We start from the raw sequence: 24,830 nt of genomic DNA on the forward strand, positions 1-24,830 counted from the left end.
CAAACATTACAACTTACCGATTTAGCAGGAGATACAATAATTATTTCCTACACAACAGTTGAATATACATTTAGATATGTTGCTTAACCCTTTAATACCTACCATAGAACCAAGTCCGCCAGAGCTTATATTATATTTTTACATGCTGTGCAGCCATTTTTGGGAGCATTTCAAGTTGCTATACATCAATACAACCATTATAGCCTAAATTTTAATAATATGCATGCATTAAGTGCATAGTAATTACATAAATTGCAAAAAAGTGCAATAAACTACAAAAAAATTGAAAATCGTTTTTGTTTTGTTAACATATATTTCTAGTTAGAGAAATTTAAGAGGTTTATCCCTCAAAACTGTAAATACTAAAAAGTTGCACAAAATAGTTTCCCACCACAGGAAATTTATTTTGAGTGTCTTCATAGTTTTATTTTTGAAATACACCAATTTCTATACACTGCAGGAAAAATGAAAATAAATATTATAGTGCAAATTTGCAAAAAAAAAAAAAAACAGCATGTGCATCAAAATAAACTATTTCCAGCAGTGCAATATGAGTCCTAAGCATCCCAGAAACGACACAGAAAGTCATAAAGTCAAACATAACTTTTAAAAACACCAGTAGAGGCTCATAAGGCCCCGATGGTAAAAAAACTACATTTCCGCAAAATGACGTCACTTCCGGTTTCGGGCAGGTCATGGTGGACATGCGATAGTTCACGCTGATGGACATAGGAAGTGTTATGAACAGCTGATCGGATCGGCAAAGCATGTTTCTGGAATATTATGTTTTTGTTGCTGCAAGTGATTTTTATGCAGTTTTTGCAAAGCTATATGTGGAAGGAAACTGTGACCTAGGACAAGCTGATGGCATCAGATGTAAGTACAACTCCTCTGGTTTCATATGCAAAAAAAATTATTGCGCTAGCTCACATGGTTGCAGTGCTGCCAGGATTTAAAAATAGTTACGCAAAACGGAGCGTGCCCGCTCTGACCGGCTAATTGTTAACAATCATTATACTATAACATTAACCTAATCTTAAATTGCTAAAGATCAAACATTTTATACCACCCATGGTTTAGAGCTTTTCCACTATATATATATATATATATATATATATATATATATATATATATATATACACACACACACACACACACACACACACACACACACACACACACACTTGGGTTTAGGCTGGATGTTTTGCCTCTGCTTTCACTTTTCAAAGACTACTTGGTTGGGTCACTTTCTGGGTCATTTTCTGAGGGAAGAAATTCCTTGAATCTTGATTTTCCAGTTCCTCTAAATTTAAACTAGCATAGAAAAAAAAAATAGGAAAACAGAAATATAGAGAAATGAGAAAGATGGAGGTGTAAGATGAGTAGACAGAGGCAGAGATGGATAGAGAGATGGGAGAAGGGTTTGAGAGAGCAGTTATGAGTGTTATTAAGAAATGGCTGGACTGCTAACGGAGCGTTCAGACGGTGGTACAGCTGAATGCTTCACAGCCCAGCAAACACAAGCTTGGCCCCCTTCTCTCTCTTCCCCACAAGTTTATCTAATTCCCTCTCTCCCTCTCTTTCTGATTCATTCATCTCCCTCTCTCTCAGTGTCCTCTAACTCTCCCCTGTAACATTTTAAATTGTAAAAATCCATTAAATCCAATGGTTTCGATCAGAGAGTGCAGCCGAGTGTATGTATTTATCTCTGCGTATGCCTCCGCCAGTTTATCTTTTTGCTCCGAGTTTGTGTGAGTGACAGGGCGTAAACAAGGTAATAACAGTGCTGAGTGGAGGTCTTACAGACCATTCAAAGCTATCAATAGCTTTGATTATTGCAGCCATCTAGCATGACAGTGTCCTTCTTTGGCATTTACAATATGTAATTAGAATTATTTTGTAATACTAATAATTATAACTTTACTTGCACAGCAGCACTAAAAAGTGTTTTAACAGACAAATGCTGAATACGAGCTTGAAAAGGGCAAAAAAATGTATAGAATGAAAAAAGACATTACAAAAATACGAAGCAAAAAAATGTCAACATGAATAATAAAATGATAAAAGCAATATATTGTAACACAGAGACATATAAGAAAAATGAAAAAACAAAAAAACAAAACCAAAGCATGATAAGACAATGATGAAAGGAAACTCGCAAAAGATGATAAAAGCCTATAAAAAATGTCAATTAAAGGACCAAAAAAAGCACGTTTTTAATGGTAAATAAATTCTTTATTGTATGTTGTTCTTAGCTTTAAAACCACAAGTATCTACTACAGATCAAATATTGTCTTACAAATTTAAAAATGCCTTTTAAAATGCCTCACCTATTTCATAGCACAGCTGTATATTCTAAATAACACACGTTGTGTTGTTTAGGGGTTCCAACTGATCTAAATTACGGTGTTGCTGGGAAACAAGCAGGTTTTTTTTGACCACGACTTTGCCTATGAAGTCATGGAGAAACGCAAATTACACGGGAATAAAAAAGGCACTAAAAGAGAGGAACGTTGGGTTCCAAACGGCCTTCACGCGGATTTGCATCCACTGGAGCACCGGCCCACAGACTTACGAGGACGCAGCGAAGGAACTGAGAGCACGGGGCATTGAGGTGGCCCCCACACGCGCGAACCCGGGACCCAGCACCGAAGAGAGAGTACGTAACGGATTTTCATGGCATGGAGTGGATACGGAGAGGGACAGAGGGACACGAATGGAAACTCGAGTCCGACGCAAACTGCGGGAATATAGAAGAGACTATTAAATATGAACGACAAGGAGGATAAGAGCTATACTCACAAGCCAGCAGACTATATAAGAAGGTAATATGCACCATTTGGTTTCATTGCTGTTCAAGTTGGTGTGTTGATAGTTCAGTTGATCAGATTTATAAGTTGCCATATATGTTGGACTCATCTAGTGTAAGTGGGATGTACCTGCTGGACAGTCGCCACAACACTAGGGAGAACCCGCCACTGTATGGTGGGTCCTTTCTCTCCTCTCCCCAACAGGGACCTAAAGGGGTCAAATGATCCTGAGTATTTGGAGGACTCTATATTGGCTCTATTGTTTTTGTGTACTTATTTTAGTTTTGTGTTAACAGTGGGGGCACAATGTTTTACCTCAGTGACATTTGGAATGGACATTCATGGCTCTATCTGGTGTTATAATAAAGCCCAATGTTAAAGGTACTCTCACTTAATAGAGAGTACGTAACGGATTTTCATGGCATGGAGTGGATACGGAGAGGGCTCCAAAGCCCGGCAAAGCAGGGAAAAATTCTTAGTAAACTGAAAAGAGAGGATATTGATGTGGCATTTCTACAAGAGACTCATTTGGTGGGCCTTGAGCATGAGAAACTTAAGAGACAAGGTTTCAAGCATGCTTATTACTCTTCAAATGGTTTACGACATATGAGAGGGGTGGTTATTTTAATATCAGGGAGGGTTATTTTTGAACATTTTGCTACAATTAGGGATAGAGAAGGCAGATTTATCCTGGTACAAGGCAAATTGGATGGGGAATTGATCATGTTCTATAATGTTTATATTCCTCCAGGTTCCACATTTGATTTCTATAGGCAAGTGTTGCCTATATATTGGTACTGATATGAACAGAATACATGAGTGCCATATAGGGTCAATGGACGTTTCTGACCACTGCCCTCTATATTTATCTTTAAATCCTACTCAAAGGAGAAAAATAACCAACTGGAAATTTAATTCTAAAGATATTATGAGGGGGGAGCTAAATATATGAAACAATTGGCATATAGATTAAGGAAACAACAAGCAGACAGAACAATAAAGGATAAGGGATCCGGAAACCAAAATGGAAATGCAGGGTATAGAGGAAATTAAGGGTTGCTTTAAGAGATACTATGAAAAATTATATTTACAACCACCCACAAACAATGACTTGACATGTTACACCTCCCTAAACTTACAGTAGAAGAAAACAAATTGTTAGGTACAGATGGTTTTACTGTGGAGTAGTACAAGAAATTAAAGGAACCTTTGACACCGGTCTTACTTAAAACATTTAATTGGGTCCTTACGAAGGGAGAAGCACCCTCCTCATGGAAACAAGCCATAATTTCTATTATACCTAAAGATGGTAAAGACAAATTAGAATGTTCCAATTACAGGCCAATAAGTGTATTAAATGTAGATTACAAATTGTTTACGTCAATCATAGCACGGAGACTTGAAGGGATCATCCCAAGGATAATAAATCTAGATCAAACTGGATTTGTTAGGTCGCGCCAAACCCATGATAGTGTTAAGAGAACTCTGCAAATTATTAGACATAATAATTTAAATAAAATACGAGCTATATTATTGAGTCTAGATGCTGAAAAAGCTTTTGACTCTGTGAGATGGGAATTTGTATTCTAAGTAATGCTTAAATTTGGGTTTAATGGGTCCATCATTACAATATCGAGGGCTTTGTATAATAGTCCAACTGCAAAAATAAAGATCAACGGTGAACTTTCAGATGCTTTTAAGCTTGAAAGGTCCACAAGACAAGGATGCCCACTGAGTCCACTCTGAGTTGCCATTTTTATAGGGCCGTTGGCTCAAAGGATTAGGCAGAATGATAAAATAAAAGGGATTAATATTGCTGGTTTACTTATCAAAACCTACTGAATCATTTATGGAGCTTATGTCAGTGCTAAAGGAGTATGGGTCCTACTCGGGATATAAACTGAATATACAAAACACACAAGTTCTTAGTAGCTTTTATAGCCCCCCCACATTTGCTCAGCAAATACAAACTAGGCTGGAAGAAAAAAAATTATCAAATATTTGGGCGTTAACTTATCAATGGATATAAGTTTGGAAGAAATCAACTACTCCCCACTTAAAAAAGATATCATGGTCGATATTAGCAGACGGTCATTAACCGCTTATCTAGTAGACACCATAAAAATGAATATGCTCCCAAAAGTGTTGTACTTATTCCAGTCTGTTTCTATAGAAAACCGTGATAGATACTTTGTAGAATGGGATAGGATCCTCTCTAGATTTATATGGGCGGGTAAAAAGCCAAGAGTTAAGTTTAAAACACTTCAGCTTCCCAAGGATAAAGGAGGACTAGGCCTCCCTTGCCTACATGACTATTATAGGGCAACTCAAATAAGAAATCTGGTGGGCCGGTGTAAACCTGGATACTGTTCAAGATGGAAGGAAGTGGAATTTTTCTTGGGAGGTAACTTCCCTGTCGGGGCACTGATAGGAGATCCCTCAGAGTTACGACTCCTGGGAGCAACCCTTGGATAGTAAGCTCAATAAAGACATGGAAAAGAGTACTTAAAAAGTATAAATTAAACCAGAGGGCCGGATTCCTTAGGTGGTTTGTATATGACCCAGAATTTTTGCCTAGTAAGACCGACTCGACATTTAAAACATGGGCTAATAAAGGTCTCACCACATACAGTACCTTGTTGAAAGATGGAAAAGTGATGAGTTTCCAGGACCTTAAGAATAAGTTTGGGTTGTAAAATCAAGATTTTTTTTTAGATATTTGCAACTGAGGGACTTCCTGAATAAAAAGCTAAAACATCCCCAGTTATCAACTGGGAATGAAGAAATTATTTATTTATTCGAGAATGCATATAGAGATGCAACCTACATAAAAAATTATTTCCAAATTATATTTTTCACTGACTAATCTAAGGGGTCATGATACAAGATATGTTAAAGCAAGATGGGAAACAGAGGGTAATCTATCCCTAACAGGAGAGGAATGGGATGGGATCTGTAGGCAGCAGTGGTCGGTAACAAGCTCCCCCTCGTGGAGGGAATGCAGTTGGAAGAATGTAATTCGTTATTTTAATACCCCGGCTCAAAAGTCCAATTACTCTCATAACACAACATGCTGGAGGCAGTGTGGACATGCAGCAGCAAATCATTTCCACATTTTTTGGGAATGTCCTCGTGTGGTTCCATTTTTGAAGGAAATACATAAGGTACTGGAAGCAATCTTCCAAAAGAAAATACAATTTCATTTTGCAGTATTGTACCTAGGTAACTTAGAGAGTCTTAATCGATGTAAACCGGATAAATATTTGTTCAGTTGGCTTAAATGGTAAATGGCCTGTATTTGTATAGCGCTTTACTAATCCCTAAGGACCCCAAAGCGCTTCACACAACCAGCCATCCACCCATTCACACACTGGTGATGACAGCTGCATTGTAGCCACAGCCACCCTGGGGCGCACTGACAGAGGCGAGGCTGCCGAACACTGGCGCCATCGGGCCCTCTGACCACCACCAGTAGGCAATGGGTGAAGTGTCTTGCCCAAGGACACAACGACCGAGACTGTCGGAGCCGGGGCTCGAACCGGCAACCTTCAAATTACAAGGCAAACTCCCAACTCATTTGAGGATTACTGGTTGAAACGGTTGAAATATGTACAAAATGGGAGGCCCAATTTTGTATAATCTCATTGTATTTTCTGGTTTGTTTTGGGGGTTTTTTTGTCCGTTTGTCTTTTTTGTTGTTGTTTTGTTTTGTTTTTTCCCCCCACTGTGATTAAGTTTTATTGTTGTACATGTTGTATAAATAAGAAAACCAATAAAACATAAATTTAAAAAATAAAAAATAAACAACACACTGAGATATGTAGAAGTGCATATACATACCTGCAGTGTGCTGCTGCTGTGGGTTTAGTACCCCCGAAAAAATAAAAGCTCAGTTCGTAGAATGTGGAATGTTTTTTACTGAGAAAATGTATCATTTAAAATGAAAACAAAAGGTCTTCTAAATTTAATGGCAGGAAAACGTCTCTGGGAACTGGGAACTACAGGATTCTAGGAGAAGAGTAGTCCTCGGTCTTTGTCAAATGCTTCATCAAGTGTTTTCAGTTGTTGAAAGGTCTGGACTGCAAGCAGGCCAGTTCAGTACCTTGACAGTTCTCGTATGAAGTCATGATGTTTTTATATTAGTTGCAGTATGAAGATTAGAATTGTCATTGCTAATAAGTCAGATGGTGCCTCTTGTCTTTAGTCCAGCGGACGCAAATAGAGTTTCAGCATCTGATTCATCTGACCACTTTGCCTCATCCATTTAAATGAGCCCAGAGAAGATCGTGCCATTTCTGAACCCCATTCTCATGTGCCTTCGTCTTTACATGATAGAGCTTTGATCTGCATTGTGGATGGCGGATGGCTTACTGTTTTCACAGAAAATCATTTCTGGAAGGGTTCTTGAGCTCATGCAGTGATTTCCATGACAGAATCATGCATGTTTTTTATGCTGGGCTCCCTGAGGACTAGAAGATCATGGACATCTATCATTGGATTGTTTTGTTTTGGGTTGTTTTTTTGTTTTTTGTTTTTTTTTTGGGGGGGGGGGGGGGGGGGGGGGCTTCCTCCAAATTCTTGGATTGTTTTGATATTATTTACTGTACATGATGAAATATTCAAAGTCTTTGAAATTTTACATTGAGGAACATTTTTCTGAGATTGTTCCACCTTTTGTAAACATAGTTTGTTTGTTGTTCTGAGATGCTCTTTTCTTTTTTTTACACTCAGTCATGTTACTGACCTGTAGCAAATCAACCTAATTAGTTGCAAAATATTCCTCCAGCTGTTTCCTGTTAGTACCACCAGCTGTTTGATGCTTGCCCCAACTTTTTTCTTCTTTTAAACATTTATAAATGCCTTCTAAAATTAATCTTAAGACAATTTAATATTAAGATCTTGCGATAACAGCAGATGACATGTGTCAAGTGATCTCACAGGACTCGTTACTATCTGAACTTTGATCAAGAACTGAGATTACCCAGTTCAGGTTTGGGGGGAAAACAAATGTGGTCTTCCTTAGTGCCTTATTTCAAACAATAATAATACATTAGTCAGTAATACGATAATATGGACTGAAAGTTTTAGGGGTAATTAAAAATGTAAAAAACACTTTATCTGTATATATATATATTTTTTAATTTAAAGCTCATAGTTTATTTAATTATTGACAGGCTCATATTCCCCTCTGTGCCACCCATTTAAAAAGTCCTTGGTTGGGTGATCCCTAAAACACAGCCCCAGCATTTTCTTATCACCAAACACATGGTTAAAATAAAAACAAGAATATCTTTTGCACATCAAACTGGATTGTAATGACTATTCATTGGTGCGTATAACCTAAATACCAAGAGAATTTGATAGGTAAAACCCCGCAACCCTGCCTACTCCCTCAACTCCCATCCAGTCCAATCATGTATATTGGCAATCGGTGCTGCAGCTTTTAAAAAGCTTCTTATTCCCCAGTTTATTTTGACATTTTGATGCACGATCAGCTGTGGGAGGAGAGGAAAAAAAATAATTAAAAAATAAAAAACACCCTTTGAGACAAACCGAGGCCGCTTAACTAATTAGGAACATATATCACCGCTGGCTCCGACAGGCCAATTACACCTGATTGGAAATACTTTACTTTGTTTAACACATGCTTTTCATGTCGGTTTTAATTCAGTGTCAAAGCTTGCCTTTCTGAATATTAGAGTGGATGATTGACTGCTGAGGGCCTTACAGTGTGCAGTACATAAGCCAATAATGTCCCATTTGTCTGGTATGGAGGGAAAGCGGGATAAACAGATTAGAAAGGACATTAGATGTATAACTGGGTTAGTAAGGACATCAGCTCTAATGGGTAAATGTCCTTCACAAGAGTATCACTATGATTAATACAAAGTGATACCAATGACTGTGGGACTTCTGGGAAACAAAATCTTTGGCATGATGGGAAAAAAGGTCAAACTAGCAAAACATACTAGCAATGACAACATAAATGTGACACATTCCAAAGGTTTTCAGGCTCTTTCAGCTTTTCCAGGTTTTGTTATGTTTTAAAGGATTACATCTGTTTCTCTCAGCTGTCATCAGTGGCCCTTGAAATGCTTTCACAGACTAACTAGAGTCAACAAATGACTAATAAAATGACTGTATAAGGGGCAAAGATCTGTGGAAGACCATAAGATGTTCTTCATTTGCACTGAGCGTTTCTCAGTGCCTGTAAAGAGAACAGCTAAGAGGGCCTTCTATCTCAAAAGGAATACATTTGGAAATCTTGTCACCAAATCCAACCAAATAAATAAGGACAATGGAGCGAGGTTAAACAGTGCTTTCAATTGGCTCTCTAAATCAGATCCCGAGTTCCTTTGAGGGACTATTAATCAAAGTGGCCAAGTGCCGAGCTAACCATTAATCCAAGTGGTTGAGTTTTAAAAAGATTGGACTACAAAACCATTTATTATATTTGTCTCTAAACATATCCATTTCACCTATGAAATTAGGAATTTTACATTGGAAGTTTATAACGAGGGACTCCCTTCCAAAGCCAATGTAGTTGCTGGTTAGCATAATGAAACATTTCTACCATGATGGTCTCTTCTAGAACAACACTGTTCCCATCAAGGGGCAAATGTCTCATTGAATCACCTTGAGAAGACTGTTGTTGTGACTTGCCACTATATAAATACAGTGTTGGGGAGTAACGGAATACATGTACCGCCGTTACGTATTTAAAATACAAAATATGAGTAACTGTATTCCGTTACAGTTACCGTTTAAAAAGGTGGTATTCAGAATACAGTTACTTTGTTGAAATAAATGGATTACACTGCGGTACTTTCCTGTTTCATATTGTCGCGGGTCAGGACTGTTTGGGTTTTGTTTGACAGCTACGTTCTTTTGTTCCGGGCGGCAGCGTTACGGTTGCCATGGTTACAGGGCGACGCTCTCTCTCTCTCTGCGACTGTGTGTTTCCTGGGTGAGAGAGCGCCTTTTCGTTGTTGTTGTTGTTGTTGTGCTAAGCTAACAGGCAGAATGCTACAAGCATAGCTCTAAAGAATGTAGCATCATGGGCAGTGTAGTCCGTATTGCAGGGAGAATGGACTGCCATACACGTTATGTGTCTGTGAGCGCGAGGAGGGAGAAAAAGGGGAGTGGAAAGGTACGAGTTGTCATCGAGGAAAAACGGGAGCTGGAAGCATGTAAATATAATAATAACCACTTCAGCCAAGAAGAGTGCCTGACGAGCCCAGTTGTAAGTAAGCTATTAAGACTCAACTGTACACTGTGTTCGTGTTTTCCTCCGAAAACAATAAGTTCTGTTGGAGCAGTCTTTCAACGCCTCTCTCTGTCAAGAAAAGTTGACCCACACAACAAAGTAAAGCTATTTTTCGGCTACGAGCCGACAGGGACCCCGCCGTATTAGTCAGAGGTCCCTTTACTACAGTTCGGAGTCGCGGACCTTCAGTAATAGTAATAAATCACACAGCAATAGTACATTCACGTTGTTGTAAAAAGCATGATAATATATTAAGTAATCCAAAGTATTCAGAATACGTTACTGTCATTGAGTAACGTAACGGAATACGTTACAGAATACATTTTGGGGCATGTATTCTGTATTCTGTAATGGAATACATTTTAAAAGTAACCTTCCCACACTGTATAAATACAATATAATTAAATTGAATTGACTGGTTAAATAAGTCAGAAAATAATGCGTGCTATGGCCTTTGCAATCACCAGACCTCAAACGAGTTGTTGAATTTGGACTAACATGTTAGACAGTGCTTTGCACTGTACAACTAGACTTGATGAGGCAACCGGAGGCCAACCGAAGCCTGGACGACCAACCATCTGTGAGCTTCCTGTGTGGACAGGGCTTCGGAGAAACAAAGCCAAGTTGCAGAGGAACCAGTTCAGGTAGTCCCAACAACTTAAAGGTGTTTCTGCATCTGAAAGCATGCTAGAACTTCTCTGCTGAGAAACTACACTATAATGCACCAATGACGTATGTGCCGATCAGGTGGAGAAGAAGAAGAAGTTTAGGAGAGTTAGAACAGGAATGCTTACTTGACCGTGGTGTATGCATCTTTCTGTGTCTGCAAATAAGTATAATCCCTGCTTTACATTCACTTGTTTTATTTCCATTTTTTTAGCCTTCTATCTGTGAAAGATATTTCCCTGTAAATTCTTTTAGTTTAGTCAGTCACACCACTTTGGTTTCAACACTTATTCAGAGACTCTGCTTGTTCACGCTGGACTGATCAAAGTAGGATCTAATAGAAACTTAAACCAACAGTCGACATTTCTGCAATCACTCCAGTGGAAAATCAGGCGTCAGAGCTCAGCTATGTACAAATCTGTGCAGACGCTCGGCGAGACAAAAACACGTCTTTCATATGCAAACCCGCAGAGAGCGGCACAGCCTGATTCAATAAGTGAATGTCTTTTAGTTTCTCTGTGAGCATCTCTGTGTTGTACTTAATTGCTATGTCTTTCACGGGGTAAACAGAAACAAGCAGCTATATTTTCTGTCATTACACCACATTGTTGGACAAGAACACTTCCCGGAGCCATTTTGTGTTTGCCAACAAAAAAGATAGGTGTTTGAATAATTGTTTCCATGGTGATTTTTTTTCTTCAGTGTGCAAGTGTGTGACAGCAGGCAGGACGAGAAGAATTAAGAAAAAAAAGAAAAGATGAACAAAATGCCCAGCAGCCACGTCGGCGGCCGAAAGCAATTTCCTCGTCTAAATTTAGTTATGCAAAGCCTATGGGCATCATCAACATTTGGTAATTAGTTTTATAATTACTGCTGTTTCCCTCTCCCTCTGTCATTCCATTTTTCTTTACACTGTGACTCGGGAATCAAAACATCTCACACTCGCAGCTGGCCAAATTACCCTCTGTTTATTAAGTGCGAGCATGCAAGGGGAGTGGTTTTAGCCAGCGGATGGAGCGGCGTGTCGGCTGCAGAGCCAAACGGGGCTAAGCTGGGGGCCGGTAGGAGCGCCACAGGTTTTTGCAGTGAGAGAACCAAAGCTGCGTTTGACAAGTTTATTATGCTGAGAAGTAGGAGCTGCCTCGCTTCTTCGTTTTATGTTTAAGATGAGATCCGAGGGTAAAAAGCTGCAATGATTACAACTAGATAGGGGGTATTTTGGCGAAAGACATAACAATTATCACCCAGTGTGTGCATGATGTAATGCAAATAGCAGAGGCCCTGTGTTTTATATGGTTTCAATCACACATGCTGCGCTTTAGTTTAGAAGACGAGTTGTGTTGTCTTATTTCAGATATCAGTGGGAAGTTGAGCCTGCTGTTAAATGACGTCTAACCTGAATGCAACAGCTGGAAGGATATTCGAGTTGTTAGTTTACAGAAAGAAACAATGAGCTGTTAGAGCAAGTCTAATCTGTCAAAACAAATCCAGATAATATGCATCTTAAAATGCATACTCTGAAAACTTCAAGTGAAAAACGTTTCAGATTACTATATTTGATCTTAGATAGCTTTGAAGTTACAAAAACACAACGTTTCTTTTAAATTTGCACCAGTCACATCCATATTTTAAACATACTTCCATGAGGAGCAGCTTTAAATTGTATTCTGTCTTTGAAAGATCTTGCAATGACATTCATTAAAAAGAGCTTGCCTAAAGAACTTTGCCATTTCTAATAGATAGCAAAAAATATTAAGCTCATGATGAAAAATTTTGGCTACATGCAAAAGCAACAGTGTGGTCCAGACAATGTCCAGACAACTCAAAGTTAATGACATTCACCAGCTTCTATCAACCACGGGCCAAATAACCACTGGCAGCAGAAAGTTGGGAGGACCCTGAAATAAACTTTTCTCAGCTTTGGAGTGAGCAATTGAAATGACTGCTAATAAGACTGAAGGATACTTAGCTTAAGTGAAGGATATTTAACCATCTGCAACAAAGCAATGTGATACTGTATGTGAATTGCTTCCTGTATGGGTGGGGATGAACACTGAAGCCCCATCATGTAACCTGCATGGATGCCTGATATGCAACTTTAATTTAATTAGGGTGTCTGTCCTGTCATTGCAGAAAGTTGAACTTGCCGTTTGATTTGTGCTTTTGGTTTCCAATGCACTGTCAGTGTGAATGCTTAAACTACAAGGAATTCTGTTACTGGTGGGAGAACATAAAAAATATATTTTGTCAATAGATAAAGGTAATCAGGAAAATGTAATTTAAAAAGAGTTACCTTTAGTTCGACAGTGTTGAACTCCTATACTTGAAGACTATATTTCAAGTTGAAAAAACACCCCGACCTTTGACAATTCATCAAGTCATGTATAATGTAAAGTACTATACACAACTATGAAAGCTATGAATATTCAAAATTTAACTGGAAAGTCCTTTCCTTTTTGGCGTTGAGCTGCTTTACCTTTGAATGAATACAGTACTGACACCAGGCACTTACTAAAAAATCCCAGCCATACAGCAGGCAGTGGACGCCTGTTGGAAACCTTTTAGTGTTTGGGGAACAACTTATCTCTGTACCTTTTTTTTAATTCTCTCCATCTCTCGGTTTGAAACGAGCTTCATCGCTGACTCAGTGTCGGATTGCAGTGTGCAGGCTGGGTTGGGCAGGTGGGAGGGGTTTGATGTGAGTGCTGTGTTTATCCGGGTGTCGGGGTCACTGTGTTCCCTCAGTATAATGGAGGAAGCCATTAGCCCAGCCAGCAGGCCGCATCATAAAAACGTCAGCTGGTACAAAGAGACGAGATGGATCATAACGAGACGAGACTCCTGCTGCTCTCCCTCTCTGTCTCTCTGCCTCTCTCTCTCAGCCTCACTGATAGCCTCTGTCTCTCTAATTGACTATCTCGTTTATTTTTCTCTCTTTCTCCCCCGTCTTGTCGTTATCCCTCTCATTTTTCTACTCAGGCGCTTTCTTCTGATGCGCCTCTTTTCCCCCCGTGTCTCTCTTTCGCTCTCTCTCTCTCACTCAGCGCTTAGAGTCTCTCGAAGCAGGAGGTTGATTTTGTATAAAGCGGCAGTCTGGCTGTATGTAATGCTAAGTGGATAGGAACACACACTCACATAAATACACACTAAACAATGCAGACAATACTTCACAACATGACTTGATATAGAATCATCTCAATCAGATTTAGGCTACAACATTTTTTTTTTTTTTTTTGTGGGCTTACACAAATCTCCGTAGAGGGAAGGAATAAATTTACATGTACTGATATTAGCAGAGTTAAATCCTGGACTGCATTATCATGGTGAATGATGGACAAGTAACGGTTAATCTTTTTACACAGGAGTGTGGCTGCTCCTTTCTGATCTGTGGGGAGCTCTGGGAGCGTCATTCTATTGCAGTGGTTCCCAAACTTTTTTTGCTGGGCCCCCCTTTGTTTTACAAGAAAAATGTTCGCGCCCCCCCACGTGCGCGCGTGCACGCACACACATGCACACATCCTCCAACCACACACATACATATTTTGCTCCATTGCGGTTTATTTCACACCTCAAACATTTAGTAAAAAATTAAGCAAATACAAGTAATCTGCAATTAATTAAAGGTAATAAGAAAATAAACTACTAACTAATTTACGCTACGTCCGCACCTACACGGGTATTTTTGAAAACGCAGCTGTTTCGTCCACACGTAAACGGCGTTTCGAATCACTGTAAACAGATTTTTTTCAAAACTCCTTTTTTGCGTTTACGTGTGGACGAGGAATACAGAGTTCGTCACGCAACGTCAAAGGTATGTGCCTTTTTTCACGTCACGCTGTGCGCCACGTTATTGTTTACAGGAGATGAATTGTGGAATGGCAGATAGAGACAAAATACTGTTAATCTGACTATCTGCAGTTTTTACACGCTTACATATACACTCGCAGTTAATGATTTGAACCGGGGGAACAAATCGTGGCAGGATCAGCCTGATATTATTTGTATCCCACTGTAACTTTACTGTATAAAGTATAGTATAGTATGTATATCTCCAAAATGTCAGGAGTAGTTAGTCATTACAACAAGTGTTTGAACTAAAAATCAAGAATGTGGGATCCTGTTTGTCCGTGATTTAAACAGCCCAGCGCTGCTCCCGACGAAGGGAAAAGCAATTCTGCAGGGAGACCTACCTTGGCACTTGTGCAGGTGAAACCAAAGGGAAGATATGCTTCACCATATTTTCTAGTCTTTGGCTTAGAATGAAGTTGGTTTGGAAACATATTCAGCTATGCTCCATCTCCTGCTTTGCGTTTCTGTGGGCGCCCGTGCTAGCAGTGTCCAAGCGTTTTGTTTTTTTCCCCCCTTTTCATCTGGCGCCCCCCCTGCCATGGCTCTGCGCCCCCCACACTTTGGGAAGGTCTGTTCTATTGGATTCCATCCACAATCCGGAGCGTATCATACGGACGCGGAAGGTTACATTTTGCGTTACTATGAGACGCCTTGGGACGTGACAAATCGTTGGTATGTTACACGTTGTGAATGAGGACGCTCTCCAACATGGCTGGCTTGGTTTTGGAGCACTTTTTGAGAGTGAAGTTATTAGTTAATGCTACCAAACCTAGTTAGCAAGCAAAATCTATAAAGGCATAAAGGCACAAAGAAAGTCTCCCTGACTATTGTTGAATAGCGTTACCAATGGATCTATTATGCTAACATTTCAAAGTTCTTAGCCACTAGTGTCTTTCAAACCAATAATCTGCTAAATGTGTTTTTCACTATTAAAACAGGCCTTATAGTACTATAGGGTCCCTAAAAAGGTTACAAAGTTTGTTACTAATGTGATAATGTTATCTGATGTGATTTGACACATTTTATGTTCCAGAACTTTTTTTTTTTTTACGTATGCACAGTCTACTGTAAGTGTATTTTTTTAAAACACCATCCATCCATCCATTCGCTTCCACTTATCCTTTTCAGGGTCGCGGGGGGCGCTGGAGCCTATCCCAGCTGTCATTGGGAGAGAGGCAAGGTACACCCTGGACAGGTCGCCAGTCTGTCACAGGGCTGTTTTTTAAAACACAACTTTGAAAATACACAATTTTTCCACATTAAAAACTGCAGTGAAAGATCCTGAGCTCGCATTCACCCACCCACACACACCTGATATTCCTCATGAGTCTCGTGAGCTCATGCACTGAGCCATAACTAGGTATGTGGATCTTATAAAAAATGCCATAATTTATTTTTTAATAACAGAGAGAGAGGATATTTATACAGAATGTAAAGCAGCACAGATATGAACAAGGTGTGTTTACAAGGAGTCGGGTGGAGTTCGTATTTATGCCGGTACCTGTGTGTTTTCTTAATATCCTTATATGTGTATTTCTCTGAATATTGTCAGAAAAAAGTATGTGCAACACTTGTGTGTGTGTTTGGATTAGTGCGTATATTGTTTGTTTGTGAGTGGAGTACAGTGAGTGTGTGTGTCTTGATTTTTAGACTGGCTCATGAAGTGTGGCATTTTGGTGTCTGCTGCTCTCTGCATGCATAATGAATAGCCAGGTGTCGAAGGGGGTCACACACACAGGCACGCACAGACGCATGCACAAACACCAGACTGTCAGACAGAAACAGAGACCCTCAAAGCTTTTCATACACACTACCGGACACACATACTGTACCTGCATATGCAACCACAAACACCACCATAAATTCACACATAAACACAACGACCGACATTCACCTACGCACTTAAATAGTGAGCGGTCAATCGTTTTTACACACACGCACACACACAAAATGGGCTGGGTGTCAGGATGCTCCAAAGGTCACGGTTGTTTGTGTGGAGTCCTGTAGCAGATGTGGAGACTCTTACTGACAGGAAGTCAAAACCTCCCACACTAAACTGTAGAAGAGCAACTGATGGGTCAATTACTGCAAAGGTCAATGGGGGAGGAGGGGAAGGTGTACAGGGGCATGAAGTGCAAGGGTGGAGGAGGATAAGGAAGGAGTGGAAGAAAGGTGATTACAGGAAGTGGATGAGAGGATGGAGGAAATGGAGAATGGGGAGAAGGAAATAGAAAAAAGTCAAACGGAGGTTAAGAAAGTGAAGCGTTAGGAGTGGGAAAGGAGAATCAACTGAGGAGGAGAAAGCGAAAGAGGATTTAATATAGTGCATGAACCAAAATAAAGGAAAAGACGAAGAGGAAAAGGTAAGGAAACAGGAAGGTGGTGTGAGGGGAAAAGGGGAAAGGATAGGAAGTAGAGGGGAAGAAAGGGAAGGACACAACATGAGGTGAGAATGAACAAAACAAGAAAGACAACAAACACGACAAATGGAAAAGAAGTTAGAAGAAAAACTGAATTTAACTGAAAAGAGGAGAAATATAAGTTGGGGAAAGGAAATGGAAATGAGAGGAGAAAGGATAAAAAAGGAATGCACAATGCAAGCACACATATCAAAATCATGTGATCAGAAATCATATCTAATTTTCCTTCTTCCTTTTGAAAAGAAATATTAAAAAGGAAGAAACAGAGATGTGTACAGGATGGGGAGGGGGAAGAGAAAAGAAAAAGTGCTAAAGTGAAAGAAATTAGAGGAAAAAGAGAGAGGAAGACAGAGAAAAACTAAAACCAAGGAGGGAAAAACAACAAATGAGGATATTGTCAGATGGAAAAACAGAAAGAGTATGGAGTCATAAGTAGGAATACTACACACACAGACTCACACATACACAGAACGATCTTCATTACCTGAACCAATGCAGAGCAGCTACACAGAGGCCAAAATCAATAATTCTCTGCTGTTCCAAACACTGCGAAACACACAAATACACAGACGCGCACGCACGCACACACATAGGCTGCAACACACAAAACAATTACAAAGTAAAAAGTCACATAGGCATGGATGCACATACACACTCGCACACAGTCTTCTAGAGAAGGATATTCATTCATTAGTGTCAGTCAATAGGAGAGAGAGTAAAGACAACCTAAACACGCACATACAACCTTGCAGAGAGAGAAGCATATCATGTACTGTATATGTTGTGTGCACAAGAGGGACAGTCTGATTGAATTGCTGTGTGTGCGTATGGACATAAAAACCTCACTTTGCACTTCTATTTAAGCAAAGTCTGTTTTGTGTTTTTGACCTTCACACTGAGGATTTGTTGATTTTTTATTTCTAGGACATCCACATTGTCAGGTTTGATTTTATCTGTGTAATAATGAGACTGTGAGCAGTTTTCTCAGTTGGTTGGATAATTGTGTCCCTTATAACGGCCAGTGTGGCCAGTCAGAATTAATATAAATGAACAAAAACAGTCTAGAAATCTATTTTGGACAGGGTTTCCTGAAAGTATCACACAGAGGCAATCACAAAGTTAAGGTTCTGAAAATAAATGAATAAATAACAAGAAGTCAAACGGAGGATTAAGGGTTGTTCATATAATATTTGTACCTCCACACACGTGTTAAATGTGATTTAGTATGATGCTGTCTTTTGCAGGGCTGTGTTACAGGAAGTATACAACACACAGCCCTGAGAGCTCCAAAACAACCCAGCACACACTCACACACATGCACACATTATCTGGTGTATACGTTTTGGTTCTGTTCATTAAAATGCATGCGCCTCTTCAAAGCGCTGCCGACAATGATGCCATCTGCTGTTGTGCGGAGAGGGCATGTGTGAGCACACACATTAGACGTGCTCATGTGTAGAAACACCCATACATACACCTTACCTTTATTCACTCACACTCAACTACAGTCTCGCTCTGCGTGTACTCTTGTTCTCAGGTAAATATGGTTGTACTGTAGTTCTTACAGCACACACAAACAGTGAAACGCACTGTCGCCCCTAGAAATTTCAGACAATTTGCTTTCATCTTTGGGTCATTCCTACAAGCCCAAATGTCCCCTTTAAAAGCAAACGCTCCTCTTCTCCTTTAAGTGCGTCGCACAAAGGGGCCATTTCAAAGGCAAATTCCACTTAGATTCACAAGTGCTGTGTACACTCTGGTACTCCAGGCAGAAATTCATCAAAGCTTAATGTTCCCTTCACAGAAAAATCACTTAGCGCTGAAGCTAGCCGTGTGTGAGTGAGTGTGTGTGTGTGTGTGTGTGACAGAGAGAGAGACCGTGGTGCGTTTCTGCAGCTTTTGCAAGTTGTTTGATAGCAGTTTAAAGAGCCACACAGTCGCTGCAATGCTGCTAGCTGTAAGCCTGATACGCCTATGTTTGCGTGTTCACTTTCATTTGAATAAAAATGTTCGTTTGAAGACACAAAGATGAGCTTTTGTGGAAACTAAATTGGGCAGTAAAGCTGTTGCTATGGCTCCGCTTGCACTGGCAGCTTTTTGGGTGAAAAGAGGTAATCTGGGTCAAAAATCAATCAATCAATCAAAAAAACTGTTATTATGCAAAAACTTCAAAATTATGTTTTAACTTTAAATGACATACAATGTCCAAGGGTAATAAAAAATGTAGTGAGGATCAGAAAGACAAGAAAAAAACTTAAAAAGGCTTTGTGCTGAAATTAGCACAGGGGAAAAAAGAAGAAACTGGTGAAACAATATTGAAAGCTTTATATATTTTTTCTCCATATGAGAACAAACTTAATGCGAATTTTCATTACCAAAAAAGTAATTTGTGAATAACTTCACTGGGATTGTCAGAGAAATTTAAAAGATGCCTTTATCAAAGGTATCTCTGATAAAGCTAGGTGTTTGTAACTTTATCTATTCAGAAAGAATCTTTCTCACTTTTAATTTAAAAGTTTTAACAAAACTGCAATATTTTTTGATGGAATCCATAAAAAGTTGAAACTCATCTATGAGTGCTTAATTCAGGGGTTTCCAACTCCAGGTCTCAAGGGCCAGTGTCCTGCAGGTTTTTGATCCAACACAGCTAACACAGACTTAAACGGCTAAATGAGTTCTCCAGAGGCCTGATAATGAACTAATCATTTGATTCAGATGTGTTGACCCAGGGTGATATCTAAAAACTGCAGGACAGCGGCCCTTGAGGCCTGGAGTTGGACACTCCCGGTTTAAATCATTTAAAGCTGGAATTATTGACTGTAAACTAAAAAAAATGGATGTAATAACCATGAAGTCACCCACCAGTTTACAAAGTTATATTTTTGATGTTTTGAAGTGAGCATTTTTTAAATACAAGCTAGGCCCTCCCAAAGGTATACTGTGCTTTATCCTCCCTTTTGACTTTAATGAAGAACCTAAATGTACAAAATAATCATCGTTTTGCATCCAGTATAACTTTAAACCATCAACTGAGGCAATAAACACATCAGGAAAGCGTTTAGTGAAAGTACGGGTCAAGAGAGCTGACTATACAACTGGACTTTCCCTGCTGACCATTAGATATAATACACAGGGGTAAGAAAAGCACTTTTGCCGCAGTCAGTGAAAAATCACAAGTGCCAAAATCATAACAAATGAAGTAAAAAGAAAAAAGAAGTTTATATCAAACAGTTCTTTAACACACAAAGTTAAACTTAGCGTCTTTCACATCCAGCAGTCAGGTCTACTCTCATCTCATCCGCAATAGTTACATTTTACACAGGCGCTGCTTCAGTCAGCTAAGTAGGCAGTGTTTCGGTTTTGCCGACACAGTGGGTCAAATGTCTAGAATGAAACAAGGATTTATTCTGTCCAGAGTTGGGCTGTACCATTCTACCACTCTATGGTGGTTTTTAGGACAGTATAACACAGTTATATTTATAGTTATAGTTTATTTATTTATATAGCACATTTAATTACAACAGGGTCCCAGCATTCCCTAATGAAGTGGCAAACCACCTCTAGATTATGTCAAGCCAGTGCAATCTGGACTTGCATTCTCCTGAGGATTAATTTTATTTCCAATAAACAATGTCACCACTTTGTATTTAGCTTGCGCATCATTTGCAGCTAACTGAACTCAAGTTACATCTGTTCTCACACAGGTTCTGATTTTCTTGCCAGACAACTGTTTCGGTACAACACGGTGAATCAAGCCAGTTTCAAACCCTTTTCTGTTCACTAAATCAGCTATAATCACATATTAAACGTCCATTTCGACAGAAAATCTGAAGTTGTGAGTTGCTAAAGCTACACTAGTCATTTGCAGTCAACAGTTCTTAAGAACGCAACCAATTTTTCTTCATCTGTGAAAAACAAAGTTGGAAGAAAGAAAAAAAGCATAATCAAACCTATTCCAGTATGCATGAATGGTGAAAAAACGGAACCACAGGCTTATTCATAGTGAGAGAGAAAAAATCCTTATCCAGTTTAGTAGACTTTAGCATAGGTTTAACTTTTCAGACACAGGAACCACATCCCTTTTTGTTAATATGTAACCTATGGCTGCAATGCAGCATACGTGTGCTAAGGTTGACCTTTTACAAAATGCAGTCTAATCTGTTGTTTAGGTATGGAGAGAGAGGAATCAATTAGTAATGTTTTCCATTAGTAGGAACCAGCTGCCCAGAGGGTAAATACTTTTTTACTCGTGAGGCTGACTATGGATGTAGTGGTAACCTGTAATTTCATTGCCTTGCATATATTTGTATGTCTGAGCTTAATTATGATTTGATGTGACCAAGTGTTCAACTGAAAAGTTCTTCTCAGGCTTTGATGCATCAGAAACAAATAATCAGTGTGTCAGTTAGCAGCAGCTCAGTGGTCTGAGATGTTGGCTAAGTCTCTGCAGGTGTGGCTTATAAGATACCATGATTCAAATAATCAACAAGCAAAAGAAAAAAATATATATATACTTGTGCTAGGACACGAACCAACTACACTACAAAGAACATTTTTAATTTGAGTTTTTATATTTCAGATGTTTTATTCCTTAAACAAGCTTTTCTTGGTTCTTAATGATTTTTTTTTTTTAAATACACAGAACCACACGTTTCCAATGTGTATTCTACCTTTGACCGAGGTGTTGGGCGGAGGTCCCTCAATTCGCAGGTTCCACGGTGGGTCTCCCTGGTTGGCGAAATCCCTCATCTTCAGATAGCTGATGGTGAGCCGGATGATGGAGGCCTTGTCCAGCTGGCTGGTGATGGCACCTGGCAGTGGCAGCATCTTGGCCAGTTCATAAAACTCAAAGTTCTCTTTTCCCCGACGCGACCTTGCCGCGTCCCGTGACTTCTCCTTCCTCAGAGCCTGCAGCCTGTAAGAAGTAAAAAAAAAAAAAAAGTTAAAAGAAATCTGATCACATAAAAGGGTTGTGCAGAACATGATTTTCAGTAATCATCGGTGATGGGAATAACGGCATTACAAGTAACGGCGTTACTTTTTTCAGTAACGAGTAATCTAACTAATTACTATTCCTATCGTTACAACGCCGTTACAGTTACTAACAAGAAAATGCGGTCTGTTACTATTTTTCAACAAACAGACAGTTGGAGCTGTGTTCAGCTTACCGCATTTTATATCAGCTGCACGGAAGTAGCTGTAAGTAATCTGAACGCTACAGCTTTAAGCAGCGGCGCGCGCTCCCGCAGACGGCAATCACGATCACTGTCTAGCACAACACCTGGAGCTAAGGGGGCAAAACAATCACATGAGTGCTGCTGTTTGACTGAGGAAGAATAAAGTAGTCGAGGTAAGCCAATCACATGACCACTTAAAGACAAAGCAACAAGGTGATATTTACCAGTTTTTAAATTGTGTTGATAGGCCACGTAAAACCAGAGTCATGATAAACAATATATACGCGGCATTTTTTCCTCAATAGTTTCGTCACGTTTACTGTCTAAGGACAGCGCAGCGAGCACTCTCTGCTTATGAGCAAAAAACCCCAAACAAACAAAAAAAAAACAGGGGAAGTGTTAGGAGTGACGTTTGTGACGTTTAGCGTGTTTGGAGTGTGTAGCTAATGTGTTGTCTTGTGTAGTTAGTGTGTAGTTAGTGTGTAGTGTTGTCGATAGTTTTGTGTTGTGTGTCAGAACAATGAGGCGGCTGCTGTCTCCAGGTAGAAACAGGAGTGATACACCTGCTGCTGTCAGACCTGCAGGTATCAGGCTGTGATGTTCTCCTTTATAGTGGACAGAAATTATTTTTTTGGCGTGGCACAAATAATTTGTGTGGCATCTTATTGAATAAAGAACAGCTGATTGTTCTGTAAATAGTTTGAAATGGTTATTTAAAAAATCAAGGTAAAAGGTAAATTGATGCAAATAACTTTGTTGTTTGCAAAACTTGTGCACAGGATTTTAAAATTGACCATTTATATTTGCATTTAAAGTTATGAAATATGATTCATTAAACATGTTTAGTGGTTGTTACAGTGAAAAATATAACTTTTTCTACTCTGATTTTATGTTTTTTGTCGGATTTTAGATCAATTGTGTTAATGCAGTATGTCAAAATGAAAACATAACTGTAAATTCAGACACGTGAGGTTGTGCTGAAAAGGATGATACCAAACAAGGCAAAGTAAATAGTTTTTAAAGGTGAAATGTAGAGGAAACATCAAAAGTAGTTAAAAATGGCCAATTACACGCTGGACCCCAGAGGGTTAAACTTTTTTTTAAAGTAACGCAATAGTTACTGCTCAAGTAAATAATTACTTTTAGAATATTGTAACTCAGTTACTAACTCAGTTACTTTTTTGATAACTATAATTAATTATAGTTGCCCAACACTGGTAATCATGTGTTACTGGAATAAAAAGCTTAATAAACATTCATAAGAGAAAAATGATAAATTATGCCCATAGATACAGTATGGTAACAAATATGGTGTGGTTTTAAAATGGTCTTCAAATAATGCTTTTACAGATACAGGAGCACTCGAAGACACACACAACACGTGTCCGCCACGGCCAGTTTCACCAACACTGCTTTAAACCTTTTTTTTTTTTTTATCTTGAAGAAAAGGATGAGACATTTTAATTTCAAGTCACTTATATTATATTTATATTGCACAAAATCACAACAACAGTCACCTCAAGACACTTTATACTGTAAGGTAAACACTATATAATCATAGAGACAACCCCAACAATCTGACAACCCTGCATGAGCAAGCACTTGGTGACAGTGAGAAGGAAAAACTCCCTTTTAACAGGAAGAAACCTCCAGGAGAACCAGGTTCAGGGGTAGGAAGTAGGACTGGGCGATATATCGAGTTTTTTAAAATATCAATATATTTTTATACGAGATATAAGATGTGACAATATCGTTTATATCGATATAATATATATTACGTTATAATTATACTTGTGGAGCCGCAAGTTTGCCTCTCTTTCGTCCACTTTTGTCTCTATGCAACGTTACTCGGCCTCGCCTCTCTCCTTCACTGAACACAACTCCCCCTCCCCCATCGCTTCACCTGCAGGCAACGACACGATGGATACGGCAACGGACGGCGTCAACGTGTTAGCGAGCTAAGCGCGCTAATGACATACAGCCCCTGTGAGCTGCATGGCCTAAAATCCTTTCATTTTCTCAAAAATCGACAGTGCGCCTTATGTATGAATTCTGGTTGTGCTTACTGACCGCGAACTGATTTTATGTGGTACACAGCGCTTAGCAATCTGTCAAAAAATGTTTTAGTACGACTTTGCAGCTGCACCGCTTGATGGATTGTCGGAGCATTACGGCTACCGTGGTCTGGAGCCTCGCGGAGTGATACGTACTGTGCTTCAACGTAATATTACCGTATTGTGTGTATATGGACCACAAATGGCACCTGTAAGAGACGTGGTTACAAAGAGGATTTCAAACTCCAGGCTGTCGGTCACGCAGTAGAACTTTTGGGAACAGAGCAGCTGTGAAATCTGTCTTTGTTATTATCCTCAGCGTCTGTTAGTTTACATTTTGACTGAACAGTTGTGAGCTTTTTGTTATGCACAAAAACAACATTGTTTTCTTTTATTTATTCATGTACATCTACGCTGTATGTTAATAAAAGTGCCTGTGTGACATCTGGGACACAGCTTTGACTAAGAACTCTCTTTTTGTTCTTACCTTTTGGCTTTAAAAAAATATCGAGATATATATCGTATATCGCCATCCAGCTAAAAAAACATTGAGATATGAATTTGGGATCATATCGCCCAGCCATCTA

At 39.3% G+C, this 24,830-nt stretch overlaps 1 protein-coding gene across 1 annotated transcript in view; it reads right to left on the bottom strand.

Annotated features, from left to right (window-relative positions):
- npas3 (neuronal PAS domain protein 3) overlaps window positions 1–24,830 on the bottom strand; it is a 367,303-nt gene that overhangs the window by 195,910 nt on the left and 146,563 nt on the right. The window contains exon 3 of the mRNA XM_085342617.1: window positions 21,683–21,927. Coding sequence (XP_085198743.1) covers window positions 21,683–21,927 — 245 coding nt within the window. The remainder of the gene's footprint in view (window positions 1–21,682; window positions 21,928–24,830) is intronic.

The sequence above is a fragment of the Diplotaxodon limnothrissa genome, linkage group LG19, assembly GCF_057381915.1.
Source record: "Diplotaxodon limnothrissa isolate DT_005_m linkage group LG19, D_limnothrissa_male_GT1.1, whole genome shotgun sequence".
Taxonomy (NCBI): domain Eukaryota; kingdom Metazoa; phylum Chordata; class Actinopteri; order Cichliformes; family Cichlidae; genus Diplotaxodon; species Diplotaxodon limnothrissa.